Below are 17,453 nucleotides of genomic sequence, written 5' to 3'. Positions count from 1 at the left end.
ATGGATCACAACACAGTGGAAAAGCTAAAATGATGTCCATTATTTGAACCGCTCTCATGCCTGTGTTCCCTGGGTATGTAGTGTGCATGGGCAGAGACCCATCTGATGAGTGCTTGGTTGCATTACTGTTGTCACATTGTGAGAGGCCTGAATACATGGAAGGAGTTGATGCCACGAGAGAGGGTGATACGTGGCCGACACACCCATTTATTCACGAGCGAAAATAGATGTCCATAAATGCACAAAGTGGGAAGCTTTTTGTGTTACACAGACATTCACATGTAATCAGAATCTGCACTTGTCTTTCATTACCCTTATTTATTCTCCCAGCTGCCAGTCCACAGGGCTGCTGACTCTCTGCACACTGTATTAAAATGGGGGTGGAATGTTGTGGGTGGTGGAGAAAGAGAGTGAGAGGGAAACGGAGAGCAGGAGAACGTCTGAGGAGTGTTTGCCCAGTGCGTTTATTGCCTCTGCATAATTTATGAGCTGCTGGAGCTGACCATCATGGCAGTGTGCCGCGGGCGGCCCCTGGGGCCGTGTGGGACAGGCCTGTAAATTGGATGCTATGCTCCTGCTGAGCTCGCAAGGCCCCTTTTTACCATCCAACTTGAGAAACAGACCAACAACGAGCCCAGCCAGCTACCTTTGAGCTCTGCAGGGCCCCAGATCAGCAAAAAAACAAGAGACGGAAGCGAAATAAAAGGGAGAGTAAGAAAAAAAAATGGCAGGGCCTTCTGTCGCTCACTCCCTGCGCTGTCAATCATTTCACCACCTTCCTTCACTCCCTCCCTACTTTAATCAACCCCTCCCTGCACTCCCAGTCCCCCCGCCTACCCATACACACACCATGCCAACCTCTGCCCATATTCCCCCCCAGTGCCTTCTTCATTACTGACTCCAGTGCTTCTCTGCGCCTCAGCCATATGCACAACGTTGAGGGACGCCAGTCACCCAGCATTACACTAATTAGTTGATAAAGAATTAAGTGGACCTTGAAATTGAAATTGGAAAGAAAAAATGAAATCTAACCACTTTTTCCTCCCTCCATTACAAAGTTCCCTTCCTCTTGTCATTTCTCCATCCCCAGCCTCGAGCAGGAACACACATGGTGGAATTATAATTCTAGTGGCGCTTAGTGTTTGAGATTCCAGCTCCGTTTGAATTTCACATAGCTTTCAATGTTAACAAGGGCATGGCTGCTCATGAGAAATTTGCTTTGTTTCACATTCCAGAGCTTGTGTAGTGAGCTAATGAAGTGATCTGATGAGATTCAGACACTGAATATGAGTATGTGATAAGTTCGTCATTAAAGACCTGATAAGTTGTGCCATTTGCAAAGGTAAATTGGATTATGGTACTTGTGTTGGAACTGAATACAGTCCAAGCAGAAAGTTATAAAATAAGGATGTCGACATTTCGTTCTTTATTTCAGCTTTGCCTTTCTTTTTCTTGCAGTGTGACACCGAGAGTGACCAAGACGACAAGGTAAGCCTGCCATTCCCTGTGATTTCACATGTACTGGTAAACGTGTAATTTCAGGTTTCAGTGAGATTCAAATATTAGACTTTTTTTTAAAGCTAAGAATTTAATGTAATTAGAATTAAACATGCTGTTAATAACTATGAGAAAGTCTTAATTAGCTGCGCATTAATTATAAATGACTTAATGATGTGCAAAATCTAAATCGAACTGTTCTGGGTTTTTAGGATTTAGATGACATTTAAATGAGACTGCTGTGACAGCCAGGGCTCAGGGTGCAGGCTGTCTTTTGCTTAAAGCTTACCACTGACTAGCACATCCACAGCATGAAGTACAGGGCTTTGTTTGTATATCTTGTTTCAGGTATGGCATCTGTTTATGCAACATACTCCTTTGCGAATTAGGAGCAGCAGAGTCCCTATAATTATTTCTGTTCCTAAAATCAACACCTCTTAATTACATCTTTATATGATATAATACCATCCTGTATTTGCTGAGAGGTTTGTGGTTTCATTTTTGTTTAGATTATTTTTGTTACATTTGCAGTTAAACCATAAAAATTGATAACAACAAAAAAACAAAAGAAACACAATTCATAGCCAATGAACATTAAAAAAAATCACTGGAAATAGTAAATAGTCAAAATATTTTTTCAAGGCTAGTTGCAGATATTAATCAAGAATGGACCAGGGCTTACAATATAGTATGGTTACTTGAAAGTTTTGGGCTACTGGTGGTGCTTGAGAAAAGGTTGTAGTGTCATCAAAACTGCTGGGTCTTTTCCCCCGTGACTGTAAAAGCACTCACCAGATTACATGCCCATCAGAGAGTATTAGAGATACTTGGTCATAAGCAAAATAAACAAATATAAAAACTAGAATCAGTGCAAAAGGATTAGGAAGGTTAATAAGCTGAACAGATCTGTGAGAGACATTGTTTCATCATTTTTGTTGGTAAAAATCTGCTGGAAAGTGCAGCGTCTGTGTCTAGTCATCCATGCAAATTCAGCATATCAGTGACTGAGCTCCTCACCATCTCCAGAGATGGAGATTGTTATATGCTGCATCATTTTTAGCTGTCTCTTGAAGATTTCAGTAAATTAAACCAGATTCCCCCGAGTTTTCTTGGCCTCTCTAAAAGGCTGACAAACCTTCTCCTGTTGACGAGCTCAAACTCTCAGACTTGATCACATGTATAAAACATCATGGCGGACTGTGTACCTATGTTGTTTATTGGTCTTAAAAAGTACAGTCGGGAGGTTTTTAATAATGGTTGTAAAATTCTGGTATATGGCAACACTTATCGATTACAATATCCAAATGCTTTCCTCCAAGTTTGTTATAATCCATCTTGGTAGTATGCAGTGCAGCTCCTTTTTTAACATCCAGGTATTCACAGTCTGAGCGTAACTCATAGATTCTAAGAGCAGCCACATTATCCAGTGGCTTCTAACCAGAGATCTAGATCCACTCTAATGATTTAGTAATGCCATTTGCTTGTGGTGTTTAGACTGTGCAGCAAATTGAGTCATTACTCAGTGTTGTCGATTTAAATTGCTCCTGTCTCGGTGGCAATTCCTTTTTGTTTCAGGAAGAGAGCAAGAGCACGGTGAGCTGTAATCCCCCCAGTGACTGTATTAATTCACCCAGGCTCACGTTACGCTCCTGATGAACAGCACCGACTACACCTTCCTGTCATTGATTAATTGTGTGTTAAAGTAACAGAGGAGTGAATTAGTAAATAGCGGACCCCTATGACGAGCTGACTTATGTGTTCTTCTTTGATGTGAGGGACTAATTGAAGCTCCCACTCAACACTTTTACCCCCGCCTCATTCCAGATCACCTCTGCCACTATCTGCTCCTGCCAGGCGCCGGGCACGCTACGCCCACTGCCACTGTTGTCATTTGCATTCTGTGGGCGATGCGGTCTACTTTACAACACCGCAGCAGAGAAGGACGCGGGAGAGCAGAGTCGTTTTAATGGGTCAAATGTGTTCAGATGAGGACAAACGTGACTTATTTAGTATCCCTTCAAAAGCAGGAAATGGAAAAAGTGTTCCCAGGAGAAATCATGTTCTGCCTGGTGTAGAAGGCCTCTGCCGTGTCGGCGGGAGCTGCCAGGCTCTGATAAGAGACAGCTATTCGCATCTCAGAGTATGTGTGTGCGCAGTCCTGCTCGGGTGTTTGTGTGCAAATGTGTGTGTGTGTGTGTGTCTGCATGTGTTGGAAACTGTCAGAGCATTTGCTCATTACAAAGTGACCTGTAGGATGGGCCAGCTCCAACATGACACGTTAATGGAATGCTGGGAGACAGGTAGGAGGCAGGCTCACCGCAGTCACTCGTCACACAACACTCGTATTATTAGCACTATACGCGTTATCTTTAGCATCTCTGCTAAGGCCCCCATTACCACCAGTCTTCCTTTCTCTCTGCCAGTAGGCCTATCAAGCAGTCCAGTCAGAGCTCAGATAATGAGAAGGGCAAGGTGAATACTTTAAGGTTTATGAGAAATGAGATGGAAATACTTCTATGTGTGTTGAATATTTATTAATGTCATTAATTGTGTGTCTTTGTGCATGTCGCGATGTGTCAAGTTCCTTATTGATACACAAACCCACAGACATGGCAATAATTCTTCATTTATATAATATTGAAAGGGAAACATCCCTCAAAAGCCAGTTCAACCCCTTAGGTATGGCTTAGGTATGACATAGCAGCATACATTATAGTGTAGCCTACACTGTAGCCTGATGTGCATCTCCCTAGAAATATAACTACAAATCGCAGCGACGCAGACCATAACAGCTGTGATTGGTCTGTTCAGTAGCATGTCTCTCAGTGGCCAGATAAGCACAGAAAATTCACCCTTCGTCTGCCTCACTTGGTTCCATGGTTGTACACATCCTTTCCTCTGACGTCTTCTCTCTTCTCTGTGTTTATCATTTCAGTAAAAGTAACTGTTCAGAGTCGGCTCTTGGCATAGGCTATATATGCGGTCGCCTAGGGTACCACCTGTTGGAGGGGGCGCTGCTGGTTGTCCATTAGTGTTAGGGGTGGTGTGTGTGTGCGTGGAGCTTTGCCCAGGGCAGCAAAATGGCTAGAGCCAGTTCTGGCTCCAACTTAAAAATGATCCAGTCAGTCTCAGTTTGAAGTACAGGAAGAAACTCAACACAGCGACATAGAAACCCCACTGCCAACTAGTGTTTGGCAGTGTAATTGCAGAGCGACGCAAACACACCAGCGTACAAGTATAAATTCTCACAGCAATATAAGCCTAAATGTTTGTGATCCAGAGCTCTGGAGAACCTCTCTAAATCCTTTAAGAAAATCAGAACACATAATATGAATTAAAAATAAACTTTTTTATGAATGTAAATGCATTTTTTCTTTTAAAAACTATATATGCACCAAATAATTCATTCAACATTAATCTTTTTTGATTAGAGTCTAAGAGCAGCAGACTTCTGCACCTTGTCTTTGCAGTCTTTGTAATATTATCAAGAGCGCTCAGACACTTAGAGTCTGTCTGGACTTGCTAATGCTTAAGTGATTGTTGCTAGTAAGTGGCACCTTGAAACTGCCAGTCAAATGTTTTAGTATGAGTATCAGCTAGTGCTCAAGTGCTTTCTCCAGCTTAACTGTTCACCAGTCATGTTACCTAGGCCTTTTGTGGTGTTATCTCCAAGACTTTATCACTCTGCAGCTTTTTTATTTCTCTTTCCCTCGCCTCTGGGCTTTTTATAGAGACCACACCTTCCCTAAGTGTTATTTACTTGCTTTATCAACAGGCACAAGCTGTAAATGCCATTTTAAAAAATGCTTTGCGTCTTATTAATGGCCATACAACAGAGTGCTATAATTTGCTGTGCTTTGCTCTTATAGGAGGCCAGGGATCTAAGTGGATGCTTTAGAGCAGCCGAGAGAACCTGTTTGTCCTTGACATAAAATAAAGATCTGAACTGGTAATATATTTGCTGTTTCTGTTCCTTTATTGTTTTGCTGTGTTTGCCCTCAGGCAATTACAGCAGAAGAATCGTGTTTCTCAATCACTCGGCAGCACTGTACATAAAACCATTTTATACCCCTCCCAACCCTCCCTCTTTCCACTGCAGTGGGAAGGATGAGTAATAAAAAGGAGAGAGCAACTTGTCAGCGTTAAAAGATTATGTGTTTTGCCCCCTCCAAAGGAAGAGAGTAGTGTTTACAGGCTTGAGTGGGTGCTCGCTAGGCCGAGGCTGAGGCTGATTGCACTAGAGTACCCTGTCAGCCAGTGATTTGTCATGTACTTTATCATCCTTGTCACTCTGCTGAGCGTTGTCATAGGTAACGTTCCCGCCTGCCCCCTCCCCCTTCTGTGCTTTGTACCCAGTCAGTGTAGGAAATTTGTATTTACTTTGGGGGAGTGTAATTTGTTCCTCATGGATAATATGACCCTTAGCGGAGCCGGATCACGGGTTAGTTGAAGTGATATTTTCCGGTAATGGTAGTCGTACATCATGGCTGTCAGGCCGGGTTAGGAGGCGAGCACATTACAGCTCCATTTTAGCACTGCAGGCATCTGGGATTATTTTCCATAACCAAGTATGACATGACCGCTCTGCGGAGTGCATTAAATTTTTACTAGCTTTTTTCCCTCCCCTGGCAACTTCTGTGGCTTTTCCCCCGGTCTGGGTCTCGGGGCTGCCACGGTGATGGATACCCCCGGAGTCCCAGCAGCCCTGGCTAAGGTTAGCGGGTGTCGCAGACCTACACCGCTCCCCTCCACCCAATAACCAGCAAATCCCTGCTCCCTCTGAGGCACGTGCACACAAGCCCACAGCTCACCAGCAAACAGCGTGGTACTCCAGAGCTGTTGATTGCTTTCTTTTCCTTTTCTGTTCTTTCCTTCTCTCTTTTCTCCCCCATTTTGATTCTTCTCTCCTTGGCAGCAAGGTCAGCAGTGTAAATGCCACCTCTTGCCATTGACAAATGGTCGCCCCCTGTCTGATAATCAGTGGGGTCTCTGAGGTGGACGAGCAGGCGGAGCTCATTAGGGCGCCACAGATGAGAAATTAATGTGGAGATTCCAGGCCTGGCAGAGAGCCACAGTGATGGGCCCTGGGTGGAGGGGGTGGTGAGAGGAGGGGATGTATGTGTGTGCTTGTGTGTATGGATGTGTGTGGTGGGGGGGTTTGGGGGCTGTCTGATGGATGACCAGGTCAGCAGACGGCAACGCTCCCCAGACAGGCCCACACATACACAAACATACACACACCCACCTTCCTGTCCTCCCCTGTAACCTCCCCTTCTTCTTCGTATCTCCCAGCCTCCCTTGTAGTGCAGCCCATCCCGCCCCTCTGCCCAGCAGTACAGTAATGACACTGCAGAGCATAAGGCCACAGGAGAGAAGGTCAGAGTAGAGACATTTCACCCTTCGGCTGTCACACTGGTAATTAAATGGAGCCTAATTGACACAAATTTCCACATCCTTTTTTTCCCCCTCTGAAATAAGATGGTGACACCAGGTGAAAATGTCAACCTGTCAATGCACTTTACAGGTTATTTATATCACCTATCTGTGATATACTCATGCCAACAGATTGCATCTTTTTTTCCTCAATTTACACTTGTTTGTACGCCGTTGCTGGAAGTGTGCTCTTGCGTGTTGATATGTTGCACTGCGGATGGGATTTGTATTTAGATTTCTCAGGATTATTATGAGATGTTTAGGTGTCATTTGATTAAACCTTAGTTAGATCATTTTTATGGTCTTCCTTACTTACTTTTCACCTTTCACACTGCTTGTGATATCATCACATCAGATGTTTAGATCTATAAGCACACAGTACATACACAAAAAACACTATACATGCTTGTGTTGTTTGTGCAGCATAGCTAGCATTACATTAGAGGGGACTTGAGGAGCCATGGTAGTGAGCATAGTGTCAGCATGCTGGCTTGCCTCTGGGGCTCTGACCCTCCACCACCTCCTACATTCATAGTGACCCATTTAGCTAGCTCCAGAACTTTCACCCCCCTCATTGTCCCAGCGGGTAAATCCTCATTCTGTCACAGCACATCTCTGCTTGCTAACACTCACAGTCTCAGATGTGGACAATGATCAACATGTCATTAGTGTTGTCTCTGTACCATCCATCTCTGTCCAAGTCTTAAAAGTTTACATTTAATTTGAAAAGATGAAATGAAGAAAAGAACCTGTCACATCACTAGCTACTGACTGACAAACCAACACCTAATGAAAGGTGGTTCCCATACGCATTCAAAATAAAACCTTGAAAGCTTTTTTTTTTTTTTTTTTTGATTGGTTAATAGCCCTTGAAATTTTAACTCCCATCACGAAAGCTTCTCAGTTTTATGGACCTCTTTAAATCCTGGCATTAATGTGTCTCACTCAGAAAAAGAATGACCAGATTAGTGTTTGTGCTGATGGTCAGTGTTTGGTTTTAGGAGTGAATGGCAGAATTATGAGTAGGGTACATGGTTTATTGTTATATTTACCAGTGCCACGTCCTCTCCCTAAATGGGTTTTTTGCCGAAGTGAACGTGGGAGCACTCAACATTACATTTTTTAAATTAATTTTTTATTCACTAATGATGAAGTAGTGAGTTTCACAACTGTCCAGCAAATGTCAGGTTGCCAGCAGCCCTTGTTATCAAGATAGGACATTTTCTCCATCAGCACAGCCAGTCATGTCCTTCAAATATGAAAACGTTTCAACTTGCTGTATGCAAGAGCTCACATCTCTGTCATTTGTCTGACAAAAGATTGTACACATGCAAATAATAAAACAAAGGAAGGGAGGATAATGTTTTTTTTTTCCACATTTAATTATATTGTAACGCTTTCCTTAAACCACTAAACCTACTATTTATATAATTGCTTACAACTGGATTTCAGTATGTTTGGTGAAACTGTTTTAAGTATGAAAAGGTGTTCACAGTTTAAAAAAGAATCTTATTTCTCTGTTTTTATCAGATGTATCTGGATATATATGGATATATATGAAGCTTTTCCTAGGTGCTTCAGAACTATGCACGCTCTAAGTCTGGTGTGTATCTGTTGAATGGTCAGAAGAAGCCAAGTTATGAAAGTAACGGTTGAAGCATTTGGACCCATGCAGATGACACTGACACAGCAGTTACATGGTTATTTTTTTTTTTGCAAATCCTCAAATGTACCAGTATTCAGTGCGTCATATAATATATAATATATATAATATAATCTCAAACTTTCTTTCACTGTTGCTTTTTAGATTAGCTCCTGGTTCTGTTTGAAAGTTCAGGGCATGGCAGCTTTGGTGTTAAAATGTATAATTATAGAAGGTTTGACTTTTACCTTGAGACGTGATATTATACAAGCCCTAATGTATTACACTTGCCTCTAGAGTGCTCAACCTCACCATTCATTTATGGCCAACAATAAAAGGTAATAATGCACATGTTTGAATAGGACAAGGTTGCCAAGTCCTTGAAATAGAATGGAGTCGGGAAAAAACAGTCGCAGCAGTGAATCATGTTTCAAAGGCAATGATTCAATTCCCAGTGCAAGCTGAGAACACAGGGAATGGAAAATAATTCAATCAGCAACAAAAATCATAAATATGTTGTTTGACTGAGATGTTCACTCCTGTGGAAAGAAAAAGCCATTTCCATCTTTCCTGACCTGACAAAGAAAAATGTCTCAGACAAATTGTGTACATATATCAAAGGCTTTATGAGGTTGGCCACATACAGAGAGGCTTTGGAGTGGAAAAAAAAACACAGTTAAAGAAATATTAAGTCCAGTACATATCAAAGTATCGGTATAATATGGTAGATATTTTCCACTGTTTAAGTCGTGCTGACATTATATAACAATCGGTCTTCTTGCGGCAGGTGTCCTTTATCAGTAGGTTAAAGAAGTCATGGTATGTTATTCTTGGCAACTGAACTATTTTCATAGCCATCTGTTAGGCACATCATTAGATCTCCCAATATTTCTAATAATGTCACTAATGTTGTTTTAGCAGCCCTGCTAAAACTGGCCCTAAGCTCTAAGCCAAAAATAGCATCCATGCTGCCAAACATGTTGAGTCAGACTAAGTTTTTAACATCACTGACCTGTGCAATAATGAACTTACCTCCATATGCTGCCATTTGTCAGGAGCAGTGACAGTAACAAAACAGAGGGCTGCTGGGTAAAAGAGAGTGCTGTGCATGTAGAACCTTCTGGGTCATGTTAGGCCGGTGGATTTGTGGCCGATCAAGAGTGAGCAGCGCCCTGGCTCCTCAGGTGTCTGTCCTCATCTCTATTTATGAGGCAGTGTTGCCAGTTACCAGTCTTTAATAATGCATGGAGTAAGACCTTGGGTTCAAACCAGTGTCTCTGGAAACAGACCGCTTATGAAAAAAAAAATTGGTTGTTGTTATGCAGGAAGCCCTTCGCAGCGCCTATCTCTTTTCTCTCGCACTCTCTCTTCATCCCTCACCGTCTCTATCTGCTCTCTCTCCCTGCTGAGAGTGAGTTCTCTGACACGCCAAGGTTAAACTTTCTCGCTGCGCTCGGCGGATGTCAGTCAAGGCCTGGCTCACCTGCACATAAGCCCCCCCAGCAACTGGGCCAGTGACTCTCACACAAACCTTGTGCCCCCTCATTGCCCTTTTGTCAAGCCAATGATTTCTGCAGGCATCTTGCTTCAGAATTGACCGGTTCCTAGTTCTCTGTCTTCCTCTCTCCACAGCAACCTCAGCTCCCCCACAGAAAATGGCTTTATCCCTGCAGCCGAGGCAGGATTTCTCTATCTGCTGTTAGTCAGATGACAGAAGCAAACGCAGCACACTCAACACGGAGTGTGAGTTATTAAATTAACAGGGTTTGCACACTGTAGTGCAGTCTATGGCAGAGATAATGTTGTAAAAATCTGAGCACTGGATACAAATTTAGAACAGATCTCTGAACGCAATTTTGTAATCAGGCTTTCACTTTGTTTCTTTGTTTCTTTGTTTTTGTTTTATTTGATATTTGAGATTCACTGTGATCTTTGCCTCTACCTCCTGCTTGATAAGTTAGTAATCAGTCAGTAATAGTCGTTAGATTAGATTAGATAGTGTCCTGTTTGGCTAACATGTTTTAGTTGTGCGTGAGGTACTTCCAGGGAATTATACTGTAGGTGCAACAACTGCAGTCTGGTAACAATCACTTGGCTAGCAGTGTTTGCAATCACGGACATATAACTGATTATAATACAATGCAGAAATCTACTGCATAAGTCTTACAAGCAAATAACTGCTGTAGAGGACCATATCCCTAATCTCCTGCTGTGTAAGCCTCCAGAGGCAGTGAGTAACTACAGAAGAGGAGCCTAAATGAGAGAAATGGAGAGCAGGCCTGTCAGAATGACAACGCTGTCCCAGCATGCATGGCAGCAGCCACAAACAATCCTAATGACATCAGGGGCTCTGAGGAGGAGCTGTACACTGTTGGTTCTCGGGCTCAGGCCGGTCCCCTTCCCCCCGCATGCTTTCCTTGCAACCGCCAGCACCACCACACTGCTTGTTAGAGGCAGTGTAATTAGGTGGCTGAGCTTGTTGCAAGTAGCCCAGGTCACAGAGGCATGTCCAACCCTTGTCCTGATTGCTCCTTAGGGAATTATTGACAAAACACAAGGATCATTGCATGTTGGGCTCTAATTATGTGTACAAGACATAGATGGCCCTGGGGAAATTAAATGAAATTCCCCAGCTTGATGGGTCCTCTGCACTCATGGGATCCATTCTGTTTCTTATTAAGCTCAGCCATTGTCTGCCTTTATGAGGCTGCTGTGTGGAGCTAGGCACCAGCTAAATGCTTTTAAGTGTCTCTCATTTCACAGTGGCAATACATCAATGACTCATGGTGGAAAATTGCCTGTCGATTGCGATCTGTGCTGAAAAGAGTGTAAGCAATAAAGCAGCAAATATATTTAACTAATGCTTGCTAATATTGTAAATATAGGGTGTGAAATGGAACACCTGCATGGTGTTTCAATGTGTAATCAGTTTCTTGTCACTGCAGCTTGGTCTGGACACATCCAAACACCTCTGCTCTAATTCCCCTGGCCCAGATACAAGACAGGAATTGATAGTCTCCTGCTCGTGCAAATGAAGTGATAAGGGGTCTCACCCAGATTACACAAGGACTAAGTGGCGCTGAGAAAGCTTATGGAGATGAATGAATTCATGAGGCTGCCTGACCGATTCTTAAGAAGCCATGTAATAAGGGATAAATCAAACAGCTACCATTTTGCCTCCGAATGATTTCAAATTAAAGCCAAGGGACATGGCGGACCTCCCAGGAGCGGGTGAACCTCAGTATAGAACTGTGGCTGACCCTTATGTATATTTCTATATCATTAGAACACCCTAATGGCTCGAGAAAAAAAAAGCTGCATAAGCAGTAAATACTCCATTCCTTTTGATTCAGCACAGTGGGATGTTAGCTGGCTTTGAATTGCTGGACTGTGGGGGCAGGTCCCAGAGGTCTGCCCACTGATCATTCTCACCACTATTAATAATTGGACTTATTATTTTGTAAGATGGTGGATCATCCTGGCCTATTTTGGTGAAACCTATTATCTGTAGTCTGATAACTGTAGCTGTACTTCACTTTTATGTAAAAAAAAAAAAAATATTGAGTCATGGCTACTACAGCCAATTGCAAAATAACACTAACAAGAACTGGATACCATACAGGCTACCAATAACATTCACTGAGCATCATTACATGGCTCTATACATGGCTCCAGCAGACAGCACACAATTAGGTCAGATCTTCCTCTACAATACTCTGGAGACCAGCGTTGCCCACAGTGATTATCCTCCATTGATTGCTCACATAAAAGTTGGTACAAGCAGACACCAAAGCCTCAGACAAACACAGGCCTTTATGAAATCTGAATTGTACATGAAAATGTCAGGTCACCTCATTGGTATGACCCACATCGCAACAGCACATAGCTCTCTGGTCAGTTAAGCATGGGAAGAGCAAGCATTGTATCAGCCCATTCCTTCCCAGTCCCACATGCCCAATGGCTATGCACACAACCAGCTCACTAGTACAGTGAAGTGCACACACACACACACACACACACACACACACACACACACACACACACAACCTATGTTACCAAGACCAGCATTCAGAGAATAATTGGCAAAAGATGCAGATGTGCTGGCTGCTGCGCTCCGAGGCCAGAGAAAAGAATGTGACGTGTTTCGAATGGCAAGTGGAGGTGAGTCACACTGACACTGCTGGCCGTAATGATATTTCTGCTTGGCAAAGCTACACAACCAGGGGAGGAAGATGGAAAGAATGTCAGTGTGCAAACTAATGTGAGGATGGCATTTGGTGTTAGCTGTCATGCGTCGGCTCGAGTTATGCGATTTAGCATTTACAGTCGCAGCCCAGACACCAATTTCATGATGTTAATCAGTGCCAGCCATCATCTTGCCCATCTCTGTCCTCGCTTTTCTAAATCTGTCTCCTCATCGTCATACACAGAAGCATGTCAGGAGGGTGTGCGAAAGCACAAGATCACAAGCGAGCGTGTGCCAGCTCACAAAGTCGTAGGCATACAGTTCTAAATAACAAACCAAAAGACGTGTGCCCTTTGGGTGGTGAGATAGCTCATTACCTATGAGCGACCTTCCATCTGCACTCATGGCTGCTCTGGGAGCCATTATGATTATGATGGAAATCTCACAAGCCATTACTGGGAGACAGCACAGAGCTCATTGCAGACACACTAATGGACTCATTTGTAATTGGGAGAGAGGGAAATGACTCTGTGAGCTAGCAGTGGCTTTGTTTGATGGAGTATGGAGGAGCGCATACTAGATTTGACAAATGAAACAGAGTTAGTTGTCTGTGGGAACCAAACTCCTGTGCTTCTTTGATCACTGCGCACATGCACACACATAAAAACACTATCCTGCCTTTCTTATGTCCAGCAGTGACTTAAATCCCAGGAGCCTGTTCATATTCTCTTTTGATGGTCGTGGGGGGGGTTGAGCTGTAGGGCTTGACAATGTATCTTTGGGACCCACAGGACATGTAGGAAGAGTTGTTAAAGCACGTACTTTTCTCAGAGGTGATAATAGTGTGGAAATTGACTGGTTGGGGTTGGGTGGGGGAGGTGTCACCTCCTAAATCTTGGGATTAATGGTAAAACCCATGCTGATCCCTCAGCAGGTTATTCAGTCATGAGCAAGAGTGGAGGCCTCAGAAAGATTTAAGTGTCAGGCCTTGTTGGTGTCTTGTTGGTTTTGCTTGTTTCCGTAATTCATCTGCGACTATACATGAAATCCATATTGATCCACTCTCACTGTTTACAGAGACAGAGCATCCTTCACTCCATAACTTCCATAATATCTCTTTTCCTCTGAGTTTATTTCAGCAACATCTAGGAAGTAAGCTGCAGAGGTTTATTCCCTATTTCTCATTATTTTTAATGAGCTGAGATTCCTTGTTTTCTATTTGCATTGTCCCCACAGTGTTGCTGCACACACTGGTTATGATTTACTTGTTATGCCCCAATTCCAGGAGGATTAGAATAACCATGAGTGCCATTGTGGTAAAACATCAGCTCAGCATGTGTTTACAACAATAATAATAAATGCTTTAAAAACGGAGAAAATATCTTTCTTTTAAGATTATGCCAACAAATAATTTTAGCAAAACAATGAGAAATGACCACAAATCATAAAATATTGTCTTGCATTTCTTTGCACATACAGAAAACAGACATTTGGCATGGCTGTTTCTCTTTGTTAGTCCACAACCTATTAAACCAACAGGACATTTAACTACATGTTTATATAAGGAAGCTGCCACAGCATGAACCTGACAGGGTACGAATCAGACAAAGAGATGGGAACGAGGTGGGGTTGGTGGGGGGGGGCTAATAAGACTCCCCTGACCTGTGTGATTTATAGATTCATTTGTGTGCTTGTTTAGGAACCTGATCTGCATTATTCATGTCCACAGAGGAGCAGTACGGAGGACATTAGCTGGTTAACCCCTGCTCAGGTTAGGCCACATTATTTTAATGGCCATTGCGAGGGCAGGCCTCTCAGCCCCATTGTCAGAGTGAGAGAGGGAGAGGAAGAGGGAGAGAACAGCTCATTTATTCCAACCAAAGAGCTATCTCCCCTACACAGAGAACAGGTGGGACCAGGGCATTATTATTCAATTGCATCTGTTAACAGTAAACAATGCACAGCGCTTTAATGCTCACAAGAGAAGGATAATTGGTAACCAAATGCCTGGTGACTTTTGACTGCCATGCGTTCCTTTATTTGTATGTCGCACGCCACCTGTCATGCAGGTGATGCGACCGTAGCGTCCCGTGTTTTCTGTGCATGTAATTACTATTTATCTCTGTAATGACTTTGCCTCGTAGCCATAAAATAGACTGCACCAGCTTTGACACAAGGCCACATTTGTCATCGTCTGTGCAGATTGATGTGACAGTAACTAGTGGCGCACCAGTCTCCTCACATGAAGCTGCCACAGGAAGAAAAGCCTCGACTACAACATCAGTTTAATTCTGATGTTGTGTGCCTTTCAGCTTTGTCTTTCTTGTTCAAATATTTTTATTTTGAACAAAGTTTCTTCATTCTTGTCTTTAAATAATCTTTATTTAAAAAAACTTAGTTTGTATCATTAAGTGAGTTTATACTTATCTTACTTAATATTGTTTTATCTGGTATTTCATCTCTATTCAGTTCAGTAATACAGCTATACGAGGACATATCGGTGCCTGTGCTGTGTTATTTGTGAAATGTCCTTCTACTATGTATCATAGGATCACTTTACTGTGATAAATGACACACACAACACGCCCCAGTTTAAGGAAGGAGGTGATGAGATAGTTTTCCTTCCATCTTCCTGGTGACGATGATCTACCTCTTTCTGTGCTTTTTTTTTTCTCCCCTCTCTCTGGGGAGAATGCCATCATGCATTAAGAAAGACACGGAGACCGGCAGCAGCATATGTCTGCGGCGGTGGATGCGGCGCTGACAGGCTGGGCTTATCGTCTCCGCCGCTCTTCACTACAAGCGTGATTACCGCTGACAGCTCCGACTGCTGATAAAAGTGGGAATATTAAAGAAAACAGAAGAGCCGCGCAGTCAACGCACCAGTGTTTCTTCTCATCAAGCCCCCACCCACCCCCCCCCCCCCCCCCTACCCAGCCGCCACCTCCACCAGCGCTCCAGCAGCTCCTTCTATTCCTTGCCTTCCCAGTACCCCACGCCAGGGTGTCAGAGCTGTCGAGAGCGGGAAGTGACATCACAAGAATTTGCCAGCAGTCTTGAGGCTCATCATGTCAGCGGCAGCCTGTCTTGTGTCAGGCTTCCCCCAGGCAAGCTGTGATCCAGCCCTCGTCTCTGCACATCAAGACTCCTTGCTGAGGAGGGGAGGGAAAGAGGGAGAGAAAAAAAATTAACAGAATGTTTTTCCATCTTGTTAACTGACAGCATCGTTTGTTAGAGCGCTGTCTCAGCAAGCGGAGTGTGTGGAAGGGTTTCAGATTGGCAGAGAGAAGAATTGGCAAGTGAAAGCATGGTGAATTATTGAGTTTGGATGAGGTGTCAGAGCTACCGCGTTGCTCTGCGTGGGTTTCCAGAAAGCATCTGAGGTGTGATAGGAGAACAAGCGTGGAGGAGTGCTTGATTAAAAAGCTGTGAAGATCGCGGGGCATCGTTTTCTCGGTCTGGTCAGAATATTTGTGTTTGTATAAGTGTGCATACTGTATATAATTACTTTGAACATCCAAGTTCAAGAAAATGGTACAAATGCTTTCAGTTGTTTCTTCCAGAACCACTTTGTAGTCTGCCAGAGTGAGACACTGCTTCACGAGTGATGGAAAATCTGCTCTATCTCCTGGGTAAATCTCCATCTCGCAGATCTGGCCCTCTGTCAGCTCATTTGGACAGAGAGAGGGGCTGCCTCTGCAAAGAATGCTTTTGATTCTCTTTTCATTTATTTGAACTGATCTGCTGTGATTAAGAGCTCCGTGTCTCATTATTCTCTTTTGGAGAGGAGCGGGGCATTGCCTTTTGCCAAAATATTTGAATGATTAGGGCCCAGGCACGGGCCATGCCAAAGCGACGGGAAGCATTCACTCTGCTTATTAGATTCACTTAAATGCTGTTGTAAATCATCGCTGCCAGTGCCTGCTGCCAGGCCCAGGCTCTAGTTCGAGAAGCTTCCACTGCCAATGCCAGAGCACAGTGTAGAGCCATTAAAGGCAGCTGAGGCTGTTGGTTTGTGCTGCTGTTTGTTTTAGCTCGGCCTCTTAATACAGCAAAACAGTTGTTTGACCAGTTTTGGATTCATTTCCCAGATGTAAATGCAATTAATCAAGCAGCTGCGGTGAGCCGGGTGAGTCTGAGAAAGCTGATCCTGTTGAATAGAGGTTGAAACCACCAGACAGCAGCTGGAGATGATTTCTATCTTTAAGCTGTAATTTCTTAAGACATGAGTAATGATGACTTCAACTCCAAGGCACGGAAACATTTATTTATACCAGGACGCTGTTGTTTAGCCAATCCTGATGTGTCATTTAAGAAACAATTGAAGTTTTCAGCGTGAATGTGGCAGATCATCGCCTGCATGATTCCGGCCCCCGAGACCGAACGAGTGCGATTAGCACTAGAGCACCAGATAAGTGTTATTCTATTGTTCTGTCAATTTTAAGATTGCAGAGTGAAAGAAAAGAGGAAAAAATGGCAGCTTGCTGAGCACTCAAGGAAAAATACTGGCTTTGGTCTTTCTGAATAACCCTGGAAGCTCAATCAGGCCTTCAATTTTGGCACATTGTCAAGAAGCACATGCAACAAATCAGAACATATTGTTCCTCTGGGGGCATAATAAGAGCCTTTGAACCATGAGCTCCACTGCTCTGCTCATGCCCTCTTGATGACAAACTGACTCCATCACTTTCCTTT

The 17,453-nt window shown here is 43.5% G+C and overlaps 1 protein-coding gene across 5 annotated transcripts in view; it reads left to right on the top strand.

Annotated features, from left to right (window-relative positions):
- The window catches only part of auts2a (activator of transcription and developmental regulator AUTS2 a), a 291,081-nt gene that overhangs the window by 190,606 nt on the left and 83,022 nt on the right, over positions 1-17,453 (top strand). For all 5 annotated transcript variants that reach the window (XM_041052062.1, XM_041052063.1, XM_041052060.1 and 2 more), the window contains exon 4: positions 1,459-1,488. In XM_041052062.1, the coding sequence (XP_040907996.1) occupies positions 1,459-1,488 (30 nt within the window). The remainder of the gene's footprint in view (positions 1-1,458; positions 1,489-17,453) is intronic.

Source organism: Toxotes jaculatrix, chromosome 12, assembly GCF_017976425.1.
Source record: "Toxotes jaculatrix isolate fToxJac2 chromosome 12, fToxJac2.pri, whole genome shotgun sequence".
In the NCBI taxonomy this organism is placed as follows: domain Eukaryota; kingdom Metazoa; phylum Chordata; class Actinopteri; family Toxotidae; genus Toxotes; species Toxotes jaculatrix.
Note: the sequence above shows the minus strand (reverse complement) of the source record. Positions and strands in the feature narration are given on the sequence as shown.